At 38.2% G+C, this 23,297-nt stretch overlaps 2 protein-coding genes across 3 annotated transcripts in view; both read left to right on the top strand.

The window, feature by feature from the left end:
- Window positions 1-4,723, top strand: part of LOC127450498 (dnaJ homolog subfamily C member 7-like) — a 33,913-nt gene extending 29,190 nt beyond the window's left edge. The window contains exons 11-14 of one of the 2 annotated variants that reach the window (XM_051714671.1): window positions 35-181; window positions 467-616; window positions 2,010-2,072; window positions 2,834-4,723. In XM_051714671.1, the coding sequence (XP_051570631.1) occupies window positions 35-181; window positions 467-616; window positions 2,010-2,072; window positions 2,834-2,871 (398 nt within the window). In that variant the 3' untranslated portion in view covers window positions 2,872-4,723. Of the gene's footprint in view, window positions 1-34; window positions 182-466; window positions 617-2,009; window positions 2,082-2,833 lie in introns of both variants that reach the window. The other variant, XM_051714672.1, reaches the window with a different exon arrangement.
- Window positions 4,724-7,153: 2,430 nt separating this feature from the next.
- Window positions 7,154-22,316, top strand: LOC127450499 (outer dynein arm-docking complex subunit 4-like). The gene is made up of 12 exons (XM_051714673.1): window positions 7,154-7,331; window positions 7,484-7,615; window positions 16,464-16,617; window positions 16,789-16,844; window positions 16,998-17,145; window positions 17,301-17,525; window positions 19,062-19,190; window positions 19,331-19,409; window positions 19,551-19,637; window positions 19,761-19,957; window positions 21,107-21,207; window positions 22,028-22,316. Exons 1-12 carry the CDS (start codon window positions 7,215-7,217, stop codon window positions 22,061-22,063), a joined length of 1,461 nt encoding a protein of 486 aa, XP_051570633.1. The 5' UTR covers window positions 7,154-7,214; the 3' UTR covers window positions 22,064-22,316.
- The last annotated feature ends 981 nt before the right edge of the window (window positions 22,317-23,297 follow it).

Genomic DNA, 23,297 nt, shown 5'->3' with positions numbered 1-23,297 from the left:
TGCTAAATCTCATTTCATCTGTGGTGTGTTTCAGAGCACAAGAACCTGTTGAAGAACGCTCAGTTAGAGCTAAAAAAGAGCAAGAGGAAAGATTATTACAAAGTTCTGGGAGTGGAAAAAAATGCCACTGAAGATGAAATCAAGAAGGCCTACCGCAAACGAGCTCTAATGCACCATCCAGGTACTCTGACTCAAATATGGATGCATCAAGTGTACAGACATACTTTATTTCCTCATGGCTCCTTCTCCTATTCTGGCCTCATTGACATAAGTCATAAAAGATTTTCATTCTTGAGTCACATCTACATATTTCTGCGAGGAAAGCAGTAAACTACTACCTGCTTAAAGACTGACACAAATCTACATTTCTCATAAATCTGTCCCGGGGGTGGTACTATAGCCAGCAGCATACAAGTAGGCCTCAAACATATTTCATCTCTCACAGTCTGTCTCATATTTCTTACAGATCGACATAGTGGAGCGAGTACTGAGGTGCAGAAGGAGGAAGAGAAGAAGTTTAAGGAGGTGGGCGAGGCCTTCACCGTGCTGTCTGATCCCAAGAAAAAGTCCCGTTACGACAGCGGCCACGATCTGGAGGATGAAGACATGAATATGGGTCTGTACCCTACACAAATTCACACATTCATTCTCTTTTTCTGTCAGTGCTGTATAGGTTGGAATAGGGTTGTTGTAAGACCAGAGTTTTAGAAGGTAATGCCAATGAAATTTCACAATTTTCAAAAACCAATTCTGATAACACATCAAACACTGAACACATTATGTTTTATTATTAACAAGTTAAATTAAAACAATGGCAAGTATTTCTGAATAAATCAAGTAATTATTCAATTAACACTCAGTTTAATAAAGAACAGTACTGTTGACTTCCCTACCCTGGAATATGATGGGTTTACACAAATTTCATTATTTATGAATGTGGTTCATGCTGTGATGTGGAAGTATATGGATAACTTTGTACTGTGAGGGTCACTGAAGCCTTTGCTAAAGATAAACTAATTTCTTTTAAGGGGTTGTGTCATGGATTTTTTTTCTTTCTTGAGATTCACTTATTATGTGTAGTTTTCTTGCACAAAAAACAGTCGTAATGTAGTATTACATGACCTTTTTCTAACCTGTGTTAAGCCCTCTTTATGAAACGCTTCGTTTAAACCATACTACAGCTTTAAGACATGCCCACTGTTCTGATTGGCTAACATCTTTGCAGAGCGAACGCCCTTCCGCCATTACACGTGTATTTTCCGAAAGTAAAAGAATAAAAACATGCAGGCGATTTACAAAATCCACTTAAAGCACTCACTCCAGACAATCATTGATGGCTATATTTCCTTGCATATCAAACAAACTCATTTAAACAATTACATTCGTTACTCATCAGCATTACTGTGCTGTCCAATATTGTTGGCACTGCTCCATCTTTCAAAAAAAATTTCTTTGCAAAGCCTGAATCCTTGGTTCCACAGAGAAAAGAATCCATACAGAGAAAATGTGTCAAATTGACGCTTTGTTTGAATAAGTCACTCGTTCCTTCAGAAAGCTGCAGAGATGCAGTTTGTCCTCAAGCAGGAACACAATAACGTCTGGCTACTTAACTCCACATTTTAATGTTTTCATTGGTTAAAAGCAAACTACAGTAAAAATAGTGAAACTTCCAGTGGTGGCGTTCCTCAGTCTCTCTCTCTCTCTCTCTCTCTCTCTGAATTCACCATGATGATTATGTATGTTGTGGAGGCGGGGCTATTCAAAGGGCTCCTCTCTTTTACGTCACGGTGGGGGGATTTCAAAACAGTTTGTTTTTGCAGGGTGGGAACAATAATTGCTCTTTTTGGGCTGGAGAGGAATTTTTGAATTCTAAAACTTTCAGTATGATTATAGTACAATGAAAATTTTAATCCTCATGACATGACCCCTTTTAGAATGTTATTAGCTCTGTGTCGGCATATGGTGATTAATCATTTTGCATTTGTCTTTATTTTTTTGTTCTCTTTCAGACTTTGATGCCAACAACATTTTCAAAGCATTCTTTGGTGGTCCTGGTGGGTTCAGTTTCGAAGGTAATTCATGTAAGGCACAATTTCTTTACTTTTACTCATAATCATCCATTTATCAAATATTCAGACTATACTGCTGTACAAAGGCAAAACTGAAACCGAAAAATCACCTTAAAGTTATTTGGTTTTGCTGTGGATTTAGTAGTTACTGTAACTTTGTCTGTTTTCTCTGAGCATAGTTAAGCCAAACATGTCTTAAATCAATTTTGGCAGTTCGTAGTTTTTACATTTGGCCTTTGCATGGCAGTATACAATAAAACCCTGTCTTTTTAGTGGCAAGAATGTATTGCCATGGCATTTAAAGCTGAAGTGTGTAACCATTTGTTGTTAAAATAATTTCTCCTATGCCATATGCCGAGACAACTAAGTAAGCCATTTGTAGGTCAGTTTTCCCAAAAACTGTTAACACTGTCTCTGTGGCGCTATGAAAATAACTTTGTTTGAGCGTCCCGTCTCATGAGACCCAACAACATTGACTCAACCAATGGCACGAGTAGAGGGCAGGACTATCTGTTTCAACGATCAACAAAGTGTGTGTGTTTCAGAAAAACAATATTTATTTTTGCAATTCAATTTGGTGGTGCCAAAACTACACACTTCATCTTTAAGTAAAGGTTTTTTGCAAATAAAAATGACAATATACGCTCTACAGCTGTTGTGATTTGTGGATAATTAATTATGCATAATGTTCAACTCATTTCTGATTCTCATTCTTTTCATATTCATTTATTTTATTTTTCCCCCCTCTTTTTTTTGTCCTGCAGCATCTGGTCCTGGAAATTTCTTCTTCCAGTTTGGTTAACTCGGCTTCTTCCAGCATGTATGCAGTAGTTCCACAACCTCTGAATTCCCCTGAACCGGACTGCTCCCCTCCATCCCTGCTCTCTGTGTAACAGGCCTATGGCCCCACAGTTGGACCTGCGTCTGTGCCATTGACTTGTTTTACTGTTTTTGCACAAAGACAACAACAGCCGGGGCATGACCCTTCTGTTCCAGACAAACATGATGCATTGCACAGTTCTCTCTTTGACAGGTGTCCTTTTTAGCCCATGTTATACTGCTCTAGTTTTAGTTTTATTTTTGGTTTTTTAAATCATCCAAATGCATCACTATCTTCACATTTATTATTTTCAAGAACATTTAGAAATCAATATTTTGGTGAATTTTTCCATTTCCAAAAGCCTTGACCACAAAGTAAGATGATGTTTTTGATAAGTGGGAGAACTTACTTGGAATGTTTCAAGAAGGTGCTGCATGCCTTTGTCAAATCCACAGTTTCTCCCAGACACTGAATAGGAGTACTTGGTGATCGTTCATCCAAAATGATCATTTACTCACTCATGTTTTTCCAAACCTGTATGACTTTCTTTCATGGAGCACAAAAAATGTCAGGCGCTATGCTAGTCTCGGTCACCACTGACTTTCACTGCATCATCCGTACAATGAAAGTGAATGATAATAACACAGTGCTCAACATCTTTTGTGTTTATTGATGGAATGAAGTCATAAGGGTTTGGATTGACATGAGGGTGAGTAAATGATGACAGAACTTCCATTTTTGGGTGAACTATACCTTTAGTACTCAAGTCTCATTTCCTGTCATCCCATACACAGCCCCCCACAAGCATATTTTACAGTTCACAAAATGATCCAAATCATCTATATCCAAAGGACGTCAGTAAAAAAAAAAAAAAAAAAACGTGGAGTAATGCAGGAATTACTGCTAGTGACATAGAATGTTTCAACATGTCAAAATTCCACAGATTATATTTATGCAACATTGCAAACTATTTTTTTAAAGACTTCAGCAAACAATTGCCATGTAAATGGAGCGCCTCATGCCAAATCTCATTAGTAATTAATAATGCAGGCCAGGTGTTCTCTTTCATTGATTTGGGTAAACAAATACAGATTGTTTGACTACTGCATACAGAGATTTGAAGAGAGTGAGTTAAAGTTTTGCCGTTTGAGCACCTATTGGCCACACCCCTCTCTGTAAAGTTCATTTGTCAATGTTGCCATTCAAACCCTCGCTGCATTGTACATTTTACTGGAATGTAAAGTGTTTCTTTTGTGTTGATAGTTTATGACTGTTTAATTTTTTTTTTTAACTATGGAATACACTTAAATTTTTTTGATATGTATATTTATTGTAAATTTGCTGGATGTGAGCCTTGGAAGGATGGAGGGTCTTTAGATGCACTAGGATCTTAACTCTTATAGGTTAAACCCAGAGAGAGAGAGAGACTAATGTTTGGATGGCACTGATTCGTCCATTGCTAAATTAAAGAGACTTTTGAGGGACTTGTTTTGGGTATCAGACGAGCCGCATTGTGTATGTTATGGATCTATGTAAGTTGAGGGCTTGGTCGGTGAGCCACAGTTGGTTGTCTCTTCTGATTTTAACTAAAGCCTTTAATTGATTTGTTGTGCTCCAGCATTCACTTGCTGTATTTGACCTGACAGTTTACTATGTAACAATGAAGCATTTGTCTGGAATACCTTCAAATTGCTCATCTTGAAAGATCTACAGTGTATTCAGAAGACACTGCCATGCTGACTTTGCTCACTATGCAGGAACAGTCTTGACTATGGACCGTTTTTAAAAGCCATGTAAATAAAGTAAGCCTCTTTCTGTTTTCCCCTTCACCAAATGCTCAAATTCTCTGTCTCTCTGTAGTACATTTTATAGTGATTATATTTTGCCTAACCAGGAATATTTTTAATACTGTAGTAATTTCCCAAGTGATAGGAAGTTTAATATCTTTATATTTTCAAGAGGTATAGGATGTTTGCTGAAACAAATATAATGCTTTTATGTTGGGGGAAATAATTGATCTTTATTACTACTTGGAAAAATGGGATGTGTGGCAGCAGTGCAATGCAAAAAATCATTCAGATATGGGTCAAGAGCTTCAGTTAATGTTCACATCAACCATCAGAATGGGGAAAAAATTTAATCTCAGTGATTTCGACCGTGGCATGATTGTTGGTGCCAAACAGTCTGGTTTGAGTATTTCTGTAACTGCTGATCTCCTGGGATTTTCGTGCACAGCAGTCTCTAGAGTGTAAAGAGAATGATGCGAAAAACAAAAAACACAGCAAGCGGCAGTTCTGTGGACGAAAATGGCTTGTTAATGACAGAGGTCAGAGTGAGAATGGCCAGACTGGTCCAAGCTGACAGGAAGGTGACAGTCACACAAATAACCACACATTACAACAGTGCTATGCAGAAAAGAATTTCTGAACATACAGCATGTCGAACATTGAGGCGGATGGGCTACAGCAGCAGAAGACCACTCCGGGTACCACTATTGTCAGCTTATAACAGGAAACTGAGGCTGCAGTGGGCACAGGCTCACCAAAACTTGACAATAGACGATAGGAAAAACATCGCCTGCTCTGACAAATCTGGATTTCTGCTGCAACATGCAGATGGTAGGCCCACTGCAGCCTCAGCTTTCTGTTCTTGGCTGACAGAAGTGGAACCCAAAGTGGTTTTCTGCTGTAGTCACAACAACCTTGAGCTGAACGCTCAAAACAGTGGAGATGATAGTGGACTTCAGCAGAAATCCCCCCTCACCATCCTGAACAGCACTGTGGCAGCAGTGGAGTCATTCAGGTTCCTGGGCTCTACCATCTCTCAGGACCTAAAGTGGGGCACCCACATAGACTCTATTGTGAAGAAGGCTCAGCAGAGGTTGTGCTTCCTTCGCCAGCTGAGGAAGTTCAACCTGCCACAGGAGTTGCTGACTCAGTTCTACTCAGCCATCATTGAGTCTGTTCTGCGTACATTTATAACTGTCTGGTTTGATTCAGCCACCAAATCAAATCAGGAAACTACAACAGACAGTCAGGACTGATGAGAGGATTATTGATGCCCCCCTGCCCACCCTCCAGACCTGTACGACTCCAGAGTGAGGAAATGTGCAGGTAGAATCACTCTGAACCCCACACACCCTGCCCACTCCCTCTTTGAACTGTTGCCCTCTGACCAGCACTACAGAGAATTCAGCGCCAGGACATCCAGGCACAAGAACAGTTTTTACCCTCAGGCCGTTTACCACATGAACAATTAAACTGCCTTAGAGCAATAACGTATATGTCATGTACATATGTAAAATCATATTTAATTAAATAACTGTACATACCCCTACCTTGCACATATATTTCCACTTGCACGTGTACATACACCATTCTATGTCCTATTTTTTTGTATGTCTATTTATACGCTTACCTTGTTTTATATTCTGTGTTTCACTGTAATATTCTGTGTGTGCTTGCTTGTTTATCCTATCACCAAAAAAAAAAAAAAAAAAGAAAGAAATCCTTGTGTACAGTGAGCACACTTGGCAATAAAGCTCATTCTGATTGTAGCCAATCCGCCTCAAGGTTCGACGTGCATTCTGAGATGCTATTCTGCTCACTACAATTCTACAGAGGGTTTATACCAGTTACCATAGCCTTTCTGTCAGCTCCAACCAGTCTGGCCATTCTCCTCTGACCTCTGTCATAAACAAGGCATTTCAGTCCGCAGAACTGCCGCTCGCTGGATGTTTTTTTTTTTTGTTTGTTTGTTTTTTTTTTCACACCATTCTCTTTACACACTAGAAACTTGCTCATGAAAATCCCAGGAGATCAGCAGTTACAGAAATACTCAAACCAGCCCGTCTGGCACCAACAATCATACCACGGTCTAATCACTGAGATCACATTTCTTAACCCATTCTGATGGTTGATGTGAACAGTAACTGAAGCTCCTGGCCCGTATCTGCATGATTTTACGCACTGCTGCCACACGATTGTCTGATTAGATAATTGCATGAAAATGTAGATGTACATGTGTACCTAATAAAGTGGTCGGTGAGTGTAGAGTATACGGTTCATACAAACAAATAAAACTAAATTGAATAAAAATAAATATATTTATAATTTAGGCCAGGGGTAAAAATACAAATTAAATGGAAAATAGTATTGGAATGACGCAATATGTGTTAGTATGCAAATCAAATTTCCTCTCGCAGTTCATTGGCCCCTCTGGGTTGTGTTAGACCCGTTGCTAGGATACAGCGGATAGGACCGTCTCTAACAAATGTCGGTTTGTACTGAAATGTTTTGATATAGTGCAGTCAAAAATACGGTAAAATGTTCGAAAACGGAGAAGAGCAAGGACCGAAGAGTACCTTTACCACCTATATGGCTGAAGGTGACCAGCTGTTTCACAAAGGAGAGTATGTTAAAGCTACTGAGAGCTTCTCCGCGGTAAGCTAATAACTAGCTTGTAATGAGTTTGTTACTTTACAGGAAATACACCTTTATTAATACAATTGATTGTCTAAATTGAGTGGTTTATCGGTATTGAGCGTAAATAAGTCTCTTGGGATAGAATAGTATCTCATCTGCTGTCTTGTTAGGCTTTAAGTTTACAGCCGGGTGAAAAGACCTGTCTAGTGGCCAGATCCAGGTGTTATGTGAAGCTGGGAGATGCAGAGAGCGCGTTGAACGATGCCGAGGCATCCCTCAAAGACAACAAGGACTTCTTTAAGGTGTGTTAACAATTGACGTGAGTACCGTGTTCATTTTAGGACATGCTCAGACCTCAGTGTCAGTTCTCAGACATGAGGCAGAACGGGATCGTTCCTCGGACTATAAGTTTTCAGGTCTCAGGAACAACATTGTCATGTCTAAAGTCTCGTACAATAAGGCATCAGACCAAATGGCCTCAGACTAAAAGACATAAAAAGGCATCAGACCAGAAGGACTAAGGGTGTGCTCACACTTGTAGTTTGTTCTCTTGGTCCGGACCAAAAAAGAAAATGATACATTTAGTCCTGGTTCGGTTAGCGTTCACACTGGCATTTTTAACACCGTACCTAAAGCTACAAAACAAAAGGCATAAGGATAAGGTCACAACCTGATTGGACAGCTTTTATGATGTATATTTTGTGACGGAACTTGCCGATCATCCAAAACAATGCTGGCTGCTGGGCTAAATGCGCTCGTTGGATTTATGTATATATGGTGGTATTTTTACCAGCTGAGAACAAACGAAGAGCTAATAAAATGTGTAAAGGTGTCAAAGCAGCACTAGGAATTCCTCCGGTGCACATACAAATGAAGATATGCTGCAAGGATGGCTGATGGCGGTTCCGATGCCTGTACTGAACTGTAATGGGCAGCATAGCTCCTATGATGAAAAGAACCAGGTATGCTTGAGGTCAGTATTAAAGGCAAATTACTTCCTGTTATTGGTCCGTTTGGACGTCTTTGGTCCATGCTGTGTTCATATATCAATCGAACCGCACCAGAGTTCGTTTGGAAGCAGACCGAGACCCACTATTCAGGGGGTCTCGGTCCACTTGTTTGTTGCGCACCAAGGTTTGGATGGCAACGTTCACACTTTTTCAAATGAACCGCACTAACAGAGCAATCGCACCAGAGTTCGTTTTAATCGAACCAAACCTGCTAAGTGTGAACGCACCCTAAAAGGCATCAGACCAAAAGACATCAGACCAAAAGACACCAGACCAAAAGTCATCAGACCAAATGGCAGACTAAAAGGCATCAGACCAAAAGGCATCAGACTAAAAGACATCAGACTAAAATACATAGAACTAAAAGGCATCAGACCAAAAGACACCAGACCAAAAGGCATCAGACCAAATGGCAGAGTAAAAGGAATAAGACTAAAAGGCATCAGACAAAAACGGCAGACTAAAAGGCATCAGACCAAAAGGCATCAGACCAAAAGACATCAGACCAAAAGGCATCAGACTAAAAGGCATCAGACTTACAGGCATCAGACTAAAAGGCATCAGACCAAATGACAGACTAAAAGGCATCAGACCAAACAGCAGACTAAAGAGCATCAGACCAAAAGACATCAGACCAAAAGACATCAGACTAAAAGGCATCAGATTAAAAGGCATCAGACCAAAAGACATCAGACCAAAAGGCATTAGACTAAAAAGGATCAGGCCAAAAGGCATCAGACCAAAAGGCATCCGACCGAAAGGCATCAGACAAACAGGCATCAGACCAAGAGGCATCAGACCAAGAGGTATCAGACTAAAAGACATTGAACTAAAAGGCATCAGCCAAAAGACACCAGACCAAAAGTCATCAGACCAAATGGCAGACCAAAAGGCATCAGACTAAAAGACACTGAACTAAAAGGCATCAGCCAAAAGACACCAGACCAAAAGTCATCAGACCAAATGGCAGACCAAAAGGCATCAGACTAAAAGACACTGAACTAAAAGGCATCAGCCAAAAGACACCAGACCAAAAGTCATCAGACCAAATGGCAGACCAAAAGGCATCAGACCAAAAGGCATCAAACCAAAAGGCATCAGACCAAAAGACATCAGACCAAAAGGCATCAGACTAAAAGGCATCAGGCCAAATGGCAGACTAAAATGCATCAGACCAAAAGGCATCAGACCAAAAGGCATCAGACTAAAAGGCATCAGACCAAACGGCAGACTAAAAGGCATCAGACCAAAAGGCAGACTAAAAAACATCAGACCAAAAGGCATCAGACTAAAAGGCATCAGACTAAAAGGCATCAGACCAAAAGGCATCAGACCAAACGGCAGACTAAAAGGCATCAGACCAAAAGGCATCAGACTAAAAGGCATCAGACCAAAAGGCATCAGACCAAAAGGCATCAGACTAAAAGACATCAAACCAAAAGGCAGACTAAAAGACATCAGACCAAAAGGCAGACTAAAAGACATCAGACCAAAAGGCATCAGACTAAAAGGCAGCAGACTAAAAGACATCAGACCAAAATGCATCAGACCAAAAGGGATCAGACTAAAAAGGATCAGACCAAAAGGCATCAGCCCAAAAGACACCAGACCAAATGGCAGACTAAAAGGCATCAGACGAAAAGACATCAGACCAAAATGCATCAGACTAAAAGACATCAGACCAAAAGGTATCAGACTAAAAGACATCAGACTAAAAGGCATCAGACCAAAAGGCATCAGACTAAAAGGCATCAGACGTAACGGCATCAGACCAGAAGGGATCAGACTAAAAGGCATCAGACCAAAAGACATCAGACCATTCATTCTGAGGATAGGATGATGATGATGATAATAATAACAATAATAATATATATTTAATAATAATATGATGTTTTTGTGTTTGCCTTGAGTGCATGTTTAATGTTAATTTATCAAAATACTATTGTTCATTGTTTGTTTGTTAACAATGCATTGACTAATGCTAATTAACTAATTAACATATAGGCCTATCTTGTGTGTACACATTTGTATTATGTCTGTAGTCTCTTGAGGTAATGTTGCTGCTAATGATATTCAGAGTGTTATCAGCTTGAATTAGAAGCCCCATCTGGGAGATCCAGATTAGTTTCATGAATTATGTTTAACTTTGAAAAGAGTCTGTAAATCGTTATTGCTGAAGGAGACAGCACCTCTAAACTGATTAAATACAATGACCACAGTGCAACAACAAACAGAACCAACGACGAACTAAGGAAATACACCCACATAATGATACAAAAATTGGAATAAAATATAGTAGACTTTAAAGAAATATAATGTGAATAAATAAAATATAGTAGAAAATATGCCAAATATACAGAAATGTACAGAGTATACAGAACTATACAGTGTGCAAAATGTTTAGTTAATTGAAATTATTGTGCAAACTGTTTTGTGTATGTGTGTCTGTGCGAAGCAGGAATATACAGACTCTCTCAAGTGTCCTTGTTCAGTAGCAAGTACTCACAACATTCAACCATGCACCAATAATTTATTAGGATATTATGGACAGCTTTTTATTTATAATTTAATAGCAGAGTTTGTGTATGAAGCTAAGCTTCATGTAACAAGTTGAATTTAGTTATGACATTTTATGCTTTGTCTTATACAGTATTTTAGTAAACCACAGGATAACTTCTTCATTTGATGCTTTATAAAATCTGACACTTTAAAATTGCAATTTTGTTAAATTAATGATTCAATATTGTTATCATCCAACAACAGAATTTGAAGATGCCTGTGTGTAAACAAATATATAAACATTATAAATACAGTCAAATAATAATACAAATAATAAGAATCATTATTATTGTTGTTATAATCATCCTATCCTCAGTAGTAAAGCAACGAAGTCTAAACAACAGTCCTGAAAAGACAAATTCATGAAGTTTAAAATTACTCTGTTCTCCGTCTTAATCAATGAAAGGTGTGGCTCAAAATCAAAGAACAATGTTGCCGGTTATTATGATAATTTTTTTTTTTTTTTTACATCAACAACAAACAAAAATATAATTTAAAAAAATCAAAATTAAATAAAATAAAGCAGTCCCTTTAATAAAATCAAAAGAATTCAGTTTAGCCAAACAGCAAAATTAAGCTCTCCCTTATGCATTGTGTAGTTCTAGGGCAACCAATAACCAATCACAGCCCTTCTAACAAAAAAAGACATGAGAACATAAATTTACAATTATATAACTCTATATTTGTACATTACAATAATATAGAAATATGTCACCTGTGTCTGTAGACTACACAAAAAGCATAAAATTGTGTTTTGCTCTGAAAATGAATGAGTTTCTTTTTCCGAGACTGCTTTATCTGATGCCTTTTGGTCTGATGCCTTTTAGTCTGACGCCTTTTGGTCTGAGGCCATTTGGTCTGATGCCTTTTGATTTGACGCCTTTTGGTCTGATGCCTTTCGGTCTGATTCCTTTTGGTCTTATGCCTTTTGGTCTGATCCCTTTTGGTCTGATGTCTTTTGGTCTGAGGCAGTTTGTTATGATTATTGCACGAGAACTTAGACATGACAGTGTTTTTCCTGAGACCTGAAACCTTTTATTCTGAGGCGCAATGCCGTTCTGTCTGATGTCTGAGAACTGACACTGAAGTCTGAGAATGTCCTAAAATGAACACTGTACGTGTGACTACTCTTATTTAAGTACTTTTTAATGGCCACAGCATCTGTCTCTAGCTCATGTTTACAAAGGACAACAATAATAAAAATAAAAAAAGTGCAGATGGATGCAAAAACACTTTCAGTGTGAACATGGCACAAGAGTTCATTATGATGTTGCAATCTGTAGAATGTAAGTATGATAGATGGATGGATGGATGATACAAAGTATCTAAAATATCAAATTACACCAAAAGCAAAATAAATTAATTTTAAGATTATGAAGGACATTTAACCTTCTGCTGATTTTCTATGGTTAAGTTTTAATTTTGAACAAAACAGCTACTTTTTCTGCACTAATGACATTGAAACATCAGATCATAACAGAACATATCAACTGTTCAGTGATTTACGAAGAATGTTTTGGAGTGTATTACCTAACTTTGGTTTACAAAAATATTGTTTTATTTAAATATATAGGATATACACTGGCGGCCAAAAGTTTGGAATAATGTACAGATTTTGCTCTTATGGAAAGAAATTGGTACTTTAATTCACCAAAGTGGCATTCATCCGATCACAAAGTATAGTCAGGACATTACTGATGTAAAAAACAGCACCATCACTATGTGAAAAAAGGTCAGGTCAGGTCAGGTCAGGTTACTTTATTTATACCCGTAGGTATATTTGGTTTGCAGTGGGTGAGTTCATACGTTTTGACACATTTTTACAAAACAACACAAACAGTGTATGACATAAAAAATAAAAAACGACATGATAAGTGCTCCACGTTCCAATCAACATTTAAAAACAATATATAAATAGTTAAATAAAATAGACATTGCATCTATATCATCATATTAGCAATGTTGTTAGGACTTACTCAACTGAATAATAGTGGCCGGAAGTCATTTTTTATCAAATCTAGACAGGCCCCATTTCAAGCAGCCATCACCACAACACCTTATCCTTGAGTAATCATGCTAAATTGCTAATTTGGTACTAGAAAATCACTTGCCATTATATCAAACACAGTTGAAAGCTATTTGGTTCGTTAAATGAAGCTTAACATTGTGTTTGTTTTTGAGTTGCCACAATATGCAATAGACTGGCATGTCTTAAGGGCAATATTTGGTCAAAAATGGCAAAAAAGAAACAGCTTTCTCTAGAAACTCGCCAGTCAATAATTATTAAGCTATACAATGCTTGAAATTGCCAAAAAACTGAAGATTTCATATAAAGGTGTACACTACAGTCTTCAAAGACAAAGGACAACTGGCTCTAACAAGGACAGAAAGAGATGTGGAAGGCCCAGATGTACAACTAAACAAGAGGATAAGTACATCAGAGTCTCTATTAGAGAAATAGACACCTCACATGTCCTCAGCTGACAGCTTCATTGAATTCTACCCGCTCAACACCAGTTTCATGTGCAACAGTAAAGAGAAGACTCAGGGGTGCAGGCCGTATGGGAAGAATTGCAAAGAAAAAGCCACTTTTAAAACAGAAAATCAAAAAGAAAAAGGTTAGAGTGGGCAAAGAAACACAGACATTGGACAACAGATAATTGGAAAAGAATGTTATAGATCTTAACACCATTGAACATTTGTGGGATCAGCTAGACTGTAAGGTGCGTGAGAAGTGCCTGACATGCCACATCTATGGCAAGTGCTACAGGAAGTGTGTTGTGAAATGTCACCTGAGTGTCTGGACAAACTGACAGCTAGAATGCCAAGGATCTGCAAAGCTGTCATTGCTGCATCATTTGATGAGAACTCTTTGAAGTATTTTTTATTTATTTTTTCAAATTGTAATAGTAATTTTTCACATTATTAATGTCCTGACTATATACTGTGATCAATTGTATGCCACTTTGGTGAATAAAAGTACCAATTTCTTTCCATAAGAGCAAAATCTGTACAGTATTCCAAACTTTTGGCCGTCAGTGTATATTTATATAAAAAATTTTCACTCTTTTTCTTTTTTTCCTCTCTGTCATTATGTTAATGTCTGATAAGCTTAGTTGAGATTTTTGTCTTAATGTGTTGGTGCCTTGAAGGTTTTTAAAAAAAAAAAAAAAAAAAAAAAAGTGTGAAGTGTAAAGATGCAGTTAATGTCCTAAAGGGGGCGTCATAGTACTTTATCTTAGTGGTTCTCAACTGGTTTTGCTTCAGGACCCAGATTTTACATTGGAAATCAAGTGGTGACCCACCATAGTAAAAACGTAACCTGTATTTAATGTATCCTGGGTTGCATTTCGTTTTATGTTGCATAGTTTTGTTCTTGGTTTTCAAGTATAAGGCCATGCATCGTGACATTATTTTTGTTGTTGACATCAACAACAAAAGCGACAGGAAGTTTTCTCTCTCCCCTTTTAACAATTTAAGAGAATATTTATTTATATGAGCCCATTATTATCCCGTTTGTTTCTAATTTCAAACATAATTCAAACAGAACATACATATTACACAGCAGGAAAGGCTCCTCATTAGGCTAACATGGTTAGGTCAATGTAGCTAGTCTTAAATAATAGTAATAATAATAAATTATAGTATATATTAAAAAAAATACGAGCTGAAACATTTTAAACTTTAACTACAACTGCCACTGTTGATATAAATACAAGGTCTAATATATTCTAATGATAGATTAATTCATATGAAACTATAACATGTTGTCAAAATATAAAAGTTACTTTTACTCATGAAACAATTTTGTAAAGGTGATGATGTGTAATGAAAAAAAAAATAGCACAGTGTTGCTCTTTTCCTCATCAGTGCTGTTTGGCATGTCGGGGCTGCCTGTTTGAGAGGTTCAACTTGACTTCCTCCGTAACACTTTAAACTAGAAAAGTCTCGCTAGAACTGAAATGGGTCACATCAGTTTTGAGGTCTGCCCGCCACAATATCGAGGGAGGCCTGGTTGTTGCGTGTACGCGCCAGAGATCAGAGCAGATGATTAGCGTGTGCTGGTTCCGTTACACTCACGCAAAAGCTTTAATCGCAGTATCACAGTGCAGATGAGAAGCCTTTACCTGATTGAGAGAGTATCATTAAATTTGCCTCAGTAGTCCTAAATAGGCTATCACTTGGGCAGCCGCCCGAAAAATCTTCAATGGGAGAACCATGGCATTGTTCTTTCCCTGCTGTCTGCGACCCAATCTGAATAGACCTGCGACCCACCAGTTGAGAAACACTGCTTTATCTGATGACGATTCTGACAAAATTAGGGCACTAATACACCGATCAGCCACAACATTAAAACCACTTGCCTAATATTGTGGAGGTCCCCCTCACGCCCCCTCAGCAGTTAGAGAAATACTCAAACCAGCCTGTCTGGCACCAACAATCATGCCACACTCCAAAACACTGAGATCACATTTTTTGCCCATTCTGATGGTTGATGTGAACATCAACTTAAGCTCCTGAACCATATCTATGTGATTTTATACACTGCACTGCTGCCACATGATTGGCTGATTAGATAATCGCATGGATAAATGTTGGTGCCAGACAGGCTGGTTTGAGTATTTCTGTAACTGCTGATCTCCTGGGATTTTCACACACAACAGTCTCTAGAATTTACTCTGAATGGTGCCAAAAACATCCAGTGAGCAGCAGTTCTGTGGATGGAAATGACTTGTTGATGAGAGAGGTCAACAGAGAATGGCCAGACTGGTTCAAACTGACAAAGTCTACAGTAACTCAGATAACCGCTCTGTACAATTGTGGTGAGAAGAATATTATCTCAGAATGCTATTCTGAGATGCGGGTTGGTGCTGTTTTGGTGGCACGAGGGGGACCTACAAAATATTAGGCCGGTGGTTTTAATGTTGTGGCTGATCGGTGTATATAGATGGCCTATCCTATCAACTTCTTCCGTTTTTGCTGCCTTATCTTGGTACTGATAATTAAATATGTTTCAAATCAAAAGATGTTCTGGTAAGTGTAAGAAACTTGTGATGGCGACAACCTAATAGCTAAGAAGCTGGCTTATTACCAAAAAGCATGCTGAGTCATGTAGGGCTTGCAGTGGCGGTTCTGGCTTACATGGTGCCCTTGGCGAGATCCGACATGGTGCCTCCCCTTAACGACCATCAACAACATCCATAATCCTAACCATATAGAACCTTTAAGGCTGAGTAGCCTGTTGGGGCACCTTTCTTCCATCACGATCTTGTGAGCTATGTGCAGGGCGGGATGGCACGATTTGGGGCATCTTTCTTCCATCGTGATCTTGTGAGCTCTGTGCAGGGCCAGGGTGGCACGATTTGGGGCACATTTCTCCCATCACCTATGCCAGGATCCGTTACCTAGGGTTTGTGATTAGAAAAGCATGATGAATAATCAGAAACCTACTCAATACCATTGTGCCCTTGGAGTTTGTTTTGGGTGTTTTGTCTCTTCATAACTGTAAGTTGCTTAGGATGAAAAGCTTCTGCTAAAGGCAACCTGTGACTCTAATATTTCACCCTCATGTCTCCTGTAGGGTCTGTATCAAAAGGCAGAGGCCCTGTACACTATGGGCGATTTTGAGTTTGCATTGGTCTACTATCACAGAGGCCATAAACTACGTCCAGAGCTTCAGGAGTTCAGACTGGGTATTCAGAAAGCTCAAGAGGCAATTGACAACTCTGTGGGGAGTAAGTCATTAAGGAATCTCAGACATAACATGATGAAAAATGTGGAGGTCATACTGTATTTTGGTTACACTGCAAAGTGACTTTCTTTTCTCATTTAAGAAACCTTGGTTATGTTACAATTTCAAAACCCATGTCAGCATCATTGTCCATCTCCCTCTCCTAATTCCAAAGGTCCTTCCTCTGTTAAGCTGGAGACTAAAGGAGCCTACTTTCACAAGCCTATTGGGGTGAGTTGGCATTGTTTATTTATTTTTTGTCTCTCTTTACAACTCTTGCCTTCCTCGCACACCCTACCACTGTTTTGTGTGTGCATTTTTGTTAATTTGAGTAAATACGTGCAGTAAGTAACATGTGTTTCTTTGTTGTATATGATCCTAAAGGTTCGTCAAAAGCATTTTATTCATTCTCACAAGAAGGAACCAAGACAGCATGGCCAGAAGATGCCCAAAAGGGAAAGAACAGCCAAGCAACTTCTAGGAGAGCTTTACAGCGACAGAGAGTACTTGGAGAAACTTCTTCAAGATGAGGGTTTGTGTGATTGTTCTGATATTATATGTATTGCAGATCTATGTGAAACCTGTTTGTGTGTGGTTATCTTTGTATTTTTGTATGTTTGTTTGTTTGTTTGTGTGTGTGTGTAACTGTGTTTTCAGGATAGTGAATTGTTATCTGATCCAATATAGATCTAATAAAAGGTAAAATACGAACTGGAGAGCGTGTGCAAGATCTGATCGAAGGCTGTATCTCATACCTGGACACACGGACGGAGTTCTGGCGGCAGCAGAAGCCCATCTACGCACGCCAGCGGGACAGAAAACTGATGCAGCAGCAGTGGAGTCGTGCTCTTCACAAACCCCCTTCTGATCCCACCCGCCATGTCCTCACCATTCTAGAGGAGATTGACACAGGTGAACCCCTGGAGAGTTCGAGAGAGGTCAAAGTCACAGCTTTAGTTTCCTAACAAGAAATGTATCATAGTCACATACTCTGATTATTACTCATGCAAAACGATATTTCGATGGATATTATGTACTTCTCTATGTGTATCAGACATTTTTCATCTGAGGATAAGGGGCAGAACTCATACAAAATGCTTACAATGGACACATGCAGTGCATTATAATCAGCTGAGCTACAAATGATGTCCACTGAGTTACGCGAATAACGCGAGATGTTGTGAAGGACCATTAGTTGATGTATACTCGGTTTATTTAAATATGTACTTTGAGATATTTAAAGGAATATTCAGAGTTCAATACAAGTTAATCTAAGTCGACAGCATTTGTCGCATTATGTTGATTGCCACCAAAAATATTTTTACCTCGTTTATTTAAAAAAAGAAGCAACAACCGCAGTGAATTTACAATGAAAGTAAATGGGGCCAGTCCATTAACATTAAAAGACACATTGTTTCAAAAGTATAGCCACAAGATGTAAATATTATATATGTTAACATGTATAATTTGTAACTAACCTCACGAGGCAACGCCCTATTACCCCATTAGCGATTTTATCTCACAAAAATCATATAGAATATGTTAACATGACTCTAGTGTGATAAAAATAAGAGTCTTGTGGCTATACTTTTTTTTTGAATACATTTTTGTGTGTATTTTAATGTTTATGTTAATTCACTTCCTTTGTAAGTACCTTACTGTAACTGCGATTTTTAAATTAACTTAATTAAAATATTTTTTGTGGTAATCAATATTGTCACAAATGCTGTTGATTGAGCTTAAAGGTGCTGTAATTGATTTTAGCGTTCTGAAGCTTTCACGTAACTTAGTCATTGAATTAGCCACGGCCCCTCATTCCAAAACTCCGCCCTCCAAAGATAATTTTGAGACCAAAACTGAGCAAAAGAGCAGCATTGTTTTTTCCTGTGGCTGTCAAATTCAACAGTAGCACAATAGCACCCTCAACTGACAAATATTATGAATCATTGCCTCAATGATACACTTCAAATACAACACTATGAGAACGAGCAAAATGATTGACAGGTGAAAAGCGTTTTGGTGTTTACAAAGTCTACAGCTGCCACAATGAGATATCTCAGGACACTTATTTCATTAATATCTTTAAGGGTGTAGGAATTTTTTTGCGTACTTTTCCATGAAAAAAATCACTTACAGCACCTTTAACTTTTTTTTTAACCAGGAATATTCCTTCAAATAACTTTACCTTTAACCATTAAATTAAAACCTGCTTTTCTAAAATAGCCATTTTTATACCAATCTATTTCCATTGAAAATTAATGATCAAATAATTATTTTACATATTTTTATTTTACCCTGGCCGAAGTCTAGCCTCAATCTTACTGCTGATTGGTCAGTGGTTAGGTGTTATGCAAGCAACTGCCAACACACTCCAATAGCCTATTCAAGTAGTTATGTATGTGTTCTGTAAACATGGCGTATTTACATGTCATTTTATTCCGTTTACAGCCTTGAGTGCAGGTAATGCAGAGAGCAGCCTGAAGAAGGCCCGTGAGCTCATGAAGGCAGTGCGGGGATGGACTGAGGGGGTTCTGCCTAATAAAAAAGAAGTTCTTGGGAACCTGCACAGCTGCATTGGTACAAATGTTCTGGAATCAGATCTCCCAAATTATACCTACAGTACCTAAATATAAAATATCAATGCACCACAATCAGGAATGCATAACCAAACTCCATGTTTAGAGTCTCTGTCTCTCTCTTACTTATGATCCATTCAGGTAATGCACTGATGGATCTTGGGAAAATGGATAAGGCTCTGAATCATCATGAGAAGGACTTAGAGCTGGCCAAGCAAGGGTGAGCTTTCACTGAGAACAAGAAAATGACCTTTTGCTGATTTGTTTGTCTTTTTTGTCGGTTAATGAACAACAATTGTTTGTTAAGAACATATTATTCATGTGTGTTTTGTTTGCGTTTTTTTTTTTTTTTTTTTCACAGCGACCTCATGGACAGCAAATCCAGAGCTCTGGACAATATCGGCCGTGTGTATGCACGCATCGGAAAGTTTCAACAAGCAATAGAGGTGTAAGTGCATCCTTTAATTAATTTGTACTTGCTGGTGTTAATGTACACAGACAAATATATGCTCACTCCTGATGTAATGGTCATTAAGTTTGATCTATGTGTGTTTATGTATTGTTGGTGTAGCTGGGAGGAGAAGGTTCCTCTAGTATGTAGTGGGTTAGAGAAAGCCTGGTTGTACCATGAGATCGGTCACTGTTACCTGGAGCTGAAGCGTTACGTTGAAGCAAGAGACTATGGATCCCGCTCTCTCGTGGCTGCAGATGACATCAGTGATGGGAAATGGCAGCTTAATGCCAGTGTGCTAGTGGCACAGGCAGAATGTGAGTCCAGACTACACTGCCCAGATTACTGCCCAGGAAGCCATACACCCTTTGACCATTAAAGGAAAAATTCTGTCATTATTTACTGACCCTCATCATATGTTTCGAAACCTGTATGAAGATCTTTAGACAAACAAACGATTCTCTTATCGTTTACTCACCCTCATGCCATCCCAGATGTGTATGACTTTCTTTTTTCAGCAGAACACAAACAAAGATTTTTAGAAGAATATCTCAGCTCTTTAGGACCATATAATGCACGTGAATGGTGATTAGACATTTGTAGCTCAGAAAATCACATAAAGGAAACATAAAAGTAATCCATAAGACTCAAGTGGTTAAATCCATTTCTTCAGAAGTGATATAATAGGTGTGGGTGAGAAACAGAACAATATTTAAATCCTTTTTTTTTTACCCACTTTCACTTTTACATCTGAAATTATATGTGGTGCCTGTTTATTTTCAGTTTCATAAATGAAAGTGAAAGTGGAGATTTAGAGTAAATAAGGACATAAATATTGTTCTGTTTCTCACCCAAAGCTATTATATAGTTTCTGAAGATATGGATTTAAACATTGGATTCTTATGGATTACTTTGTTTCCCTTATTTGATTTTTGGAGCTACAAAGGTCTAATCACCATTCACATGCTTTGTATAGTCCTACAGAGCGGAGATATTTTTCTGAAAATCTTTGTGTGTGTTCTGCTGAAGAAAAAGTCATACACATCTGGGATGGCATAAGAGTGAGTAAATTATGAGAGAATTTTCATATTTGGGGGAACTATCCCTTTAATATCTAAGCTGCTCTTTTCCATACAATGAAAGTGAATAGTGATCATGGCTTTCAAGCAAGATTTTCGGAGAATAAAGATTTGTTCCTAATACTAAGTTATCATATGTCTTCAGAAGACTTGGAATAAAGCGCACAAGTTGTATGGCCTACTTTTATTTTGCTTTTATTGTTTATTCGTCCTTTTGGAGCTTGACATACAGTTTTGAGGGTTTGGAACAGCATTAGAGTGAGTAAAAGATGACCAATTATGGGTGAACTATTTCTTTAATAATCCAATTTTCCAGTTAACGTGATAATTTTGTATATTTGATCTATGCTACACTGCACATTTATATCATTTTGTAACCTCACACAGTGAAGCTGGGTAACAACAAGGCCAGTGTGTTACACTTTGAGAGGGCACTGGACCGGGCAAAACTGCTGCATGACGACTCTGCCAGAGAAGCCATCCAGAAGGTCAACACAGACATTCCTATCCTCTTCTCTCATTCTCTCCCTCATCCATTGCTCTATTCCATGTGCCTCTCTCTTTTTCTATTATCTCATTCAAACTACATTTACACAGGACATCTACATTTGTTTCTGTGGACATCACAGGAAACCAACATACCAGTCATTGTTAGTTTGGCTAAGTCTCAAGAGGTGAAGAATGGCAATATGCTTACTAGAATGTTATCACTACAGTACTCTTTTGTGTGTTTCTAAACAACATCAGATTTCATTTCAATTAGGGGTGGTTGAATTTCTTTTGACTAGTAGTATTGGACAATGGCAATTTCAAGGTGAAGTGTGCAGTTTTTTTCCATGTTTAAATACTTTTTATATCCCAGTTTAATATGCAGAGGCTGTAAGTAAACCATTCAAATGTTGATTTCTCTGCTTTCAAAAGAGTGCTCTGTTTGTTTGCTGTATTTGGTTGACATAGCAACATTGGCTCAACCAAAGGTGTGACTTTGGAGTGGGGCAATCTGTTTTGTCTGATCAATGGAAGCTGTGTGGATTATTCTGGAAATTTGTTTGAAAACAGTCATTGCATTTTGCAATTGCTTTTGTTGACACTAATGGCACAATAAGGCATTTGTGCCTCATTTAAAACAGGTCTAAGTGCTAGAATATTTTTCACTACTAGTTGTGGTGTCATAATAGAGCCTATAATCAGTATTCATTTTCTTGTCTGCAATCTAATCTGTTCCTTCCCTCTGATATCATATGTGCTTATGTTTCTTTGTTGTTTCTTGATTCACTTCAATCCATTCCTCCATTTCTGGCCCTGCAGGCTCTTCGTGAAGCAAGGCAAAAAGCGACTCAGTAACACGAGAAACCCTCCTGAAAAATATGGCTGCAATCGACTGAATCCACTTACAAGACAAAGCAGAACCAATGCACCCTTTCTAACCTTCATGCACAACCAGTGGAATAAGGTCTGCATGAGAAACAATGTGTTGGATTGCATTCGGCTGTCACTGGTTAAGAGCTAGTTTGAGTTTTATGACTGCCCTCTCTGTCCGTGTTTCCATATGGGTAAAAATATATTTTGCATAGTTTTACATAAATAAACTGTCACAGTTCCATAGGTAAAACAAATCATGCTTGATATTTGTGATACCAATGTCCAAGGGATGTTGCCCACTGTTAATGTTTTGCAATGGGCACACACATGTGATCATTGCAGTATGTACCTTGTGTTGAAATACTTCTGTTGATAGAGAAGTATTTTATTTAGTCGAAACTGAAAACATGGGTTTGAAATCGAAGTTCTACATTACACTTCATTAGTTTAGGTTTCATCTCCAATTAATTGACAACTAATCGTCAACAAAATCCAAGACAAGTATCAGTCCCGTGACAGGTTATGAAGAACTGCCAGTTTGTGTGTGAGAGTATGTTTGTGTGGGTTATAGTTTTCAAATACGCAAACACACCACAGCAGCTGCAGTCAGCCTACTTTTTTTCGGGCAGACAAGCTGAAGCAGCGATTCTTACCTGCTCAACTTATCAGTGAGATGTCAAAACACATCACTGTAGCAATCCTGCATACATTTCACATGCCCCTCACAGATATCAACAAGACAAAACTTGCACACTGCAGCTTTTAAAAATGTATCTTGGTATGCTCCTGTAGAGCAAGCCTGTAAGCATGCTTTCTCAGGACTTTAAAGTCATTTCCTGCTATTTACAAGTACACTGATGATTAATGACTACTTCATTTTAATTCCTACATATCCACTATAAAATGATAAGAATCTTCGGTAACACTTTATAATAAGGTTCCATTCATAAACATTAGTTAATGCATTAGGTATCATGAACTAACAATTAACAATAGCATTTATTAATCTTTGTTAGTGTTAGTCGATAAAAATACAATTGTTGCAGAACTGGACACAATTTGTGATCGGTTAGTTACTTCTCAGTGTTTTTCTCCACAAACATTAAGGCATATACATTAACTAGATATAGGTTTAGTAGTTTATTTATTTATTTATTTAGTTAAAGGAATATTCTGGGTCCAAGAATACAAGTTAAACTCAATCTACACTTTTATG

The sequence above is a fragment of the Myxocyprinus asiaticus genome, chromosome 13 (assembly GCF_019703515.2).
Source record: "Myxocyprinus asiaticus isolate MX2 ecotype Aquarium Trade chromosome 13, UBuf_Myxa_2, whole genome shotgun sequence".
In the NCBI taxonomy this organism is placed as follows: Eukaryota; Metazoa; Chordata; class Actinopteri; order Cypriniformes; family Catostomidae; genus Myxocyprinus; species Myxocyprinus asiaticus.
Note: the sequence above shows the minus strand (reverse complement) of the source record. Positions and strands in the feature narration are given on the sequence as shown.

Excerpts from the sequence above, each read along its gene's own strand:
- LOC127450499 (XM_051714673.1), top strand. The coding sequence starts at position 7,215 with ATGTTCGAAAACGGAGAAGAGCAAGGACCGAAGAGTACCTTTACCACC. Across the intron at positions 16,845-16,997 it reads ACTTTCACAAGCCTATTGGG|GTTCGTCAAAAGCATTTTAT; the intron begins GTGAGTTGGCAT and ends ATGATCCTAAAG. Across the intron at positions 19,638-19,760 it reads TTTCAACAAGCAATAGAGGT|CTGGGAGGAGAAGGTTCCTC; the intron begins GTAAGTGCATCC and ends TTGTTGGTGTAG.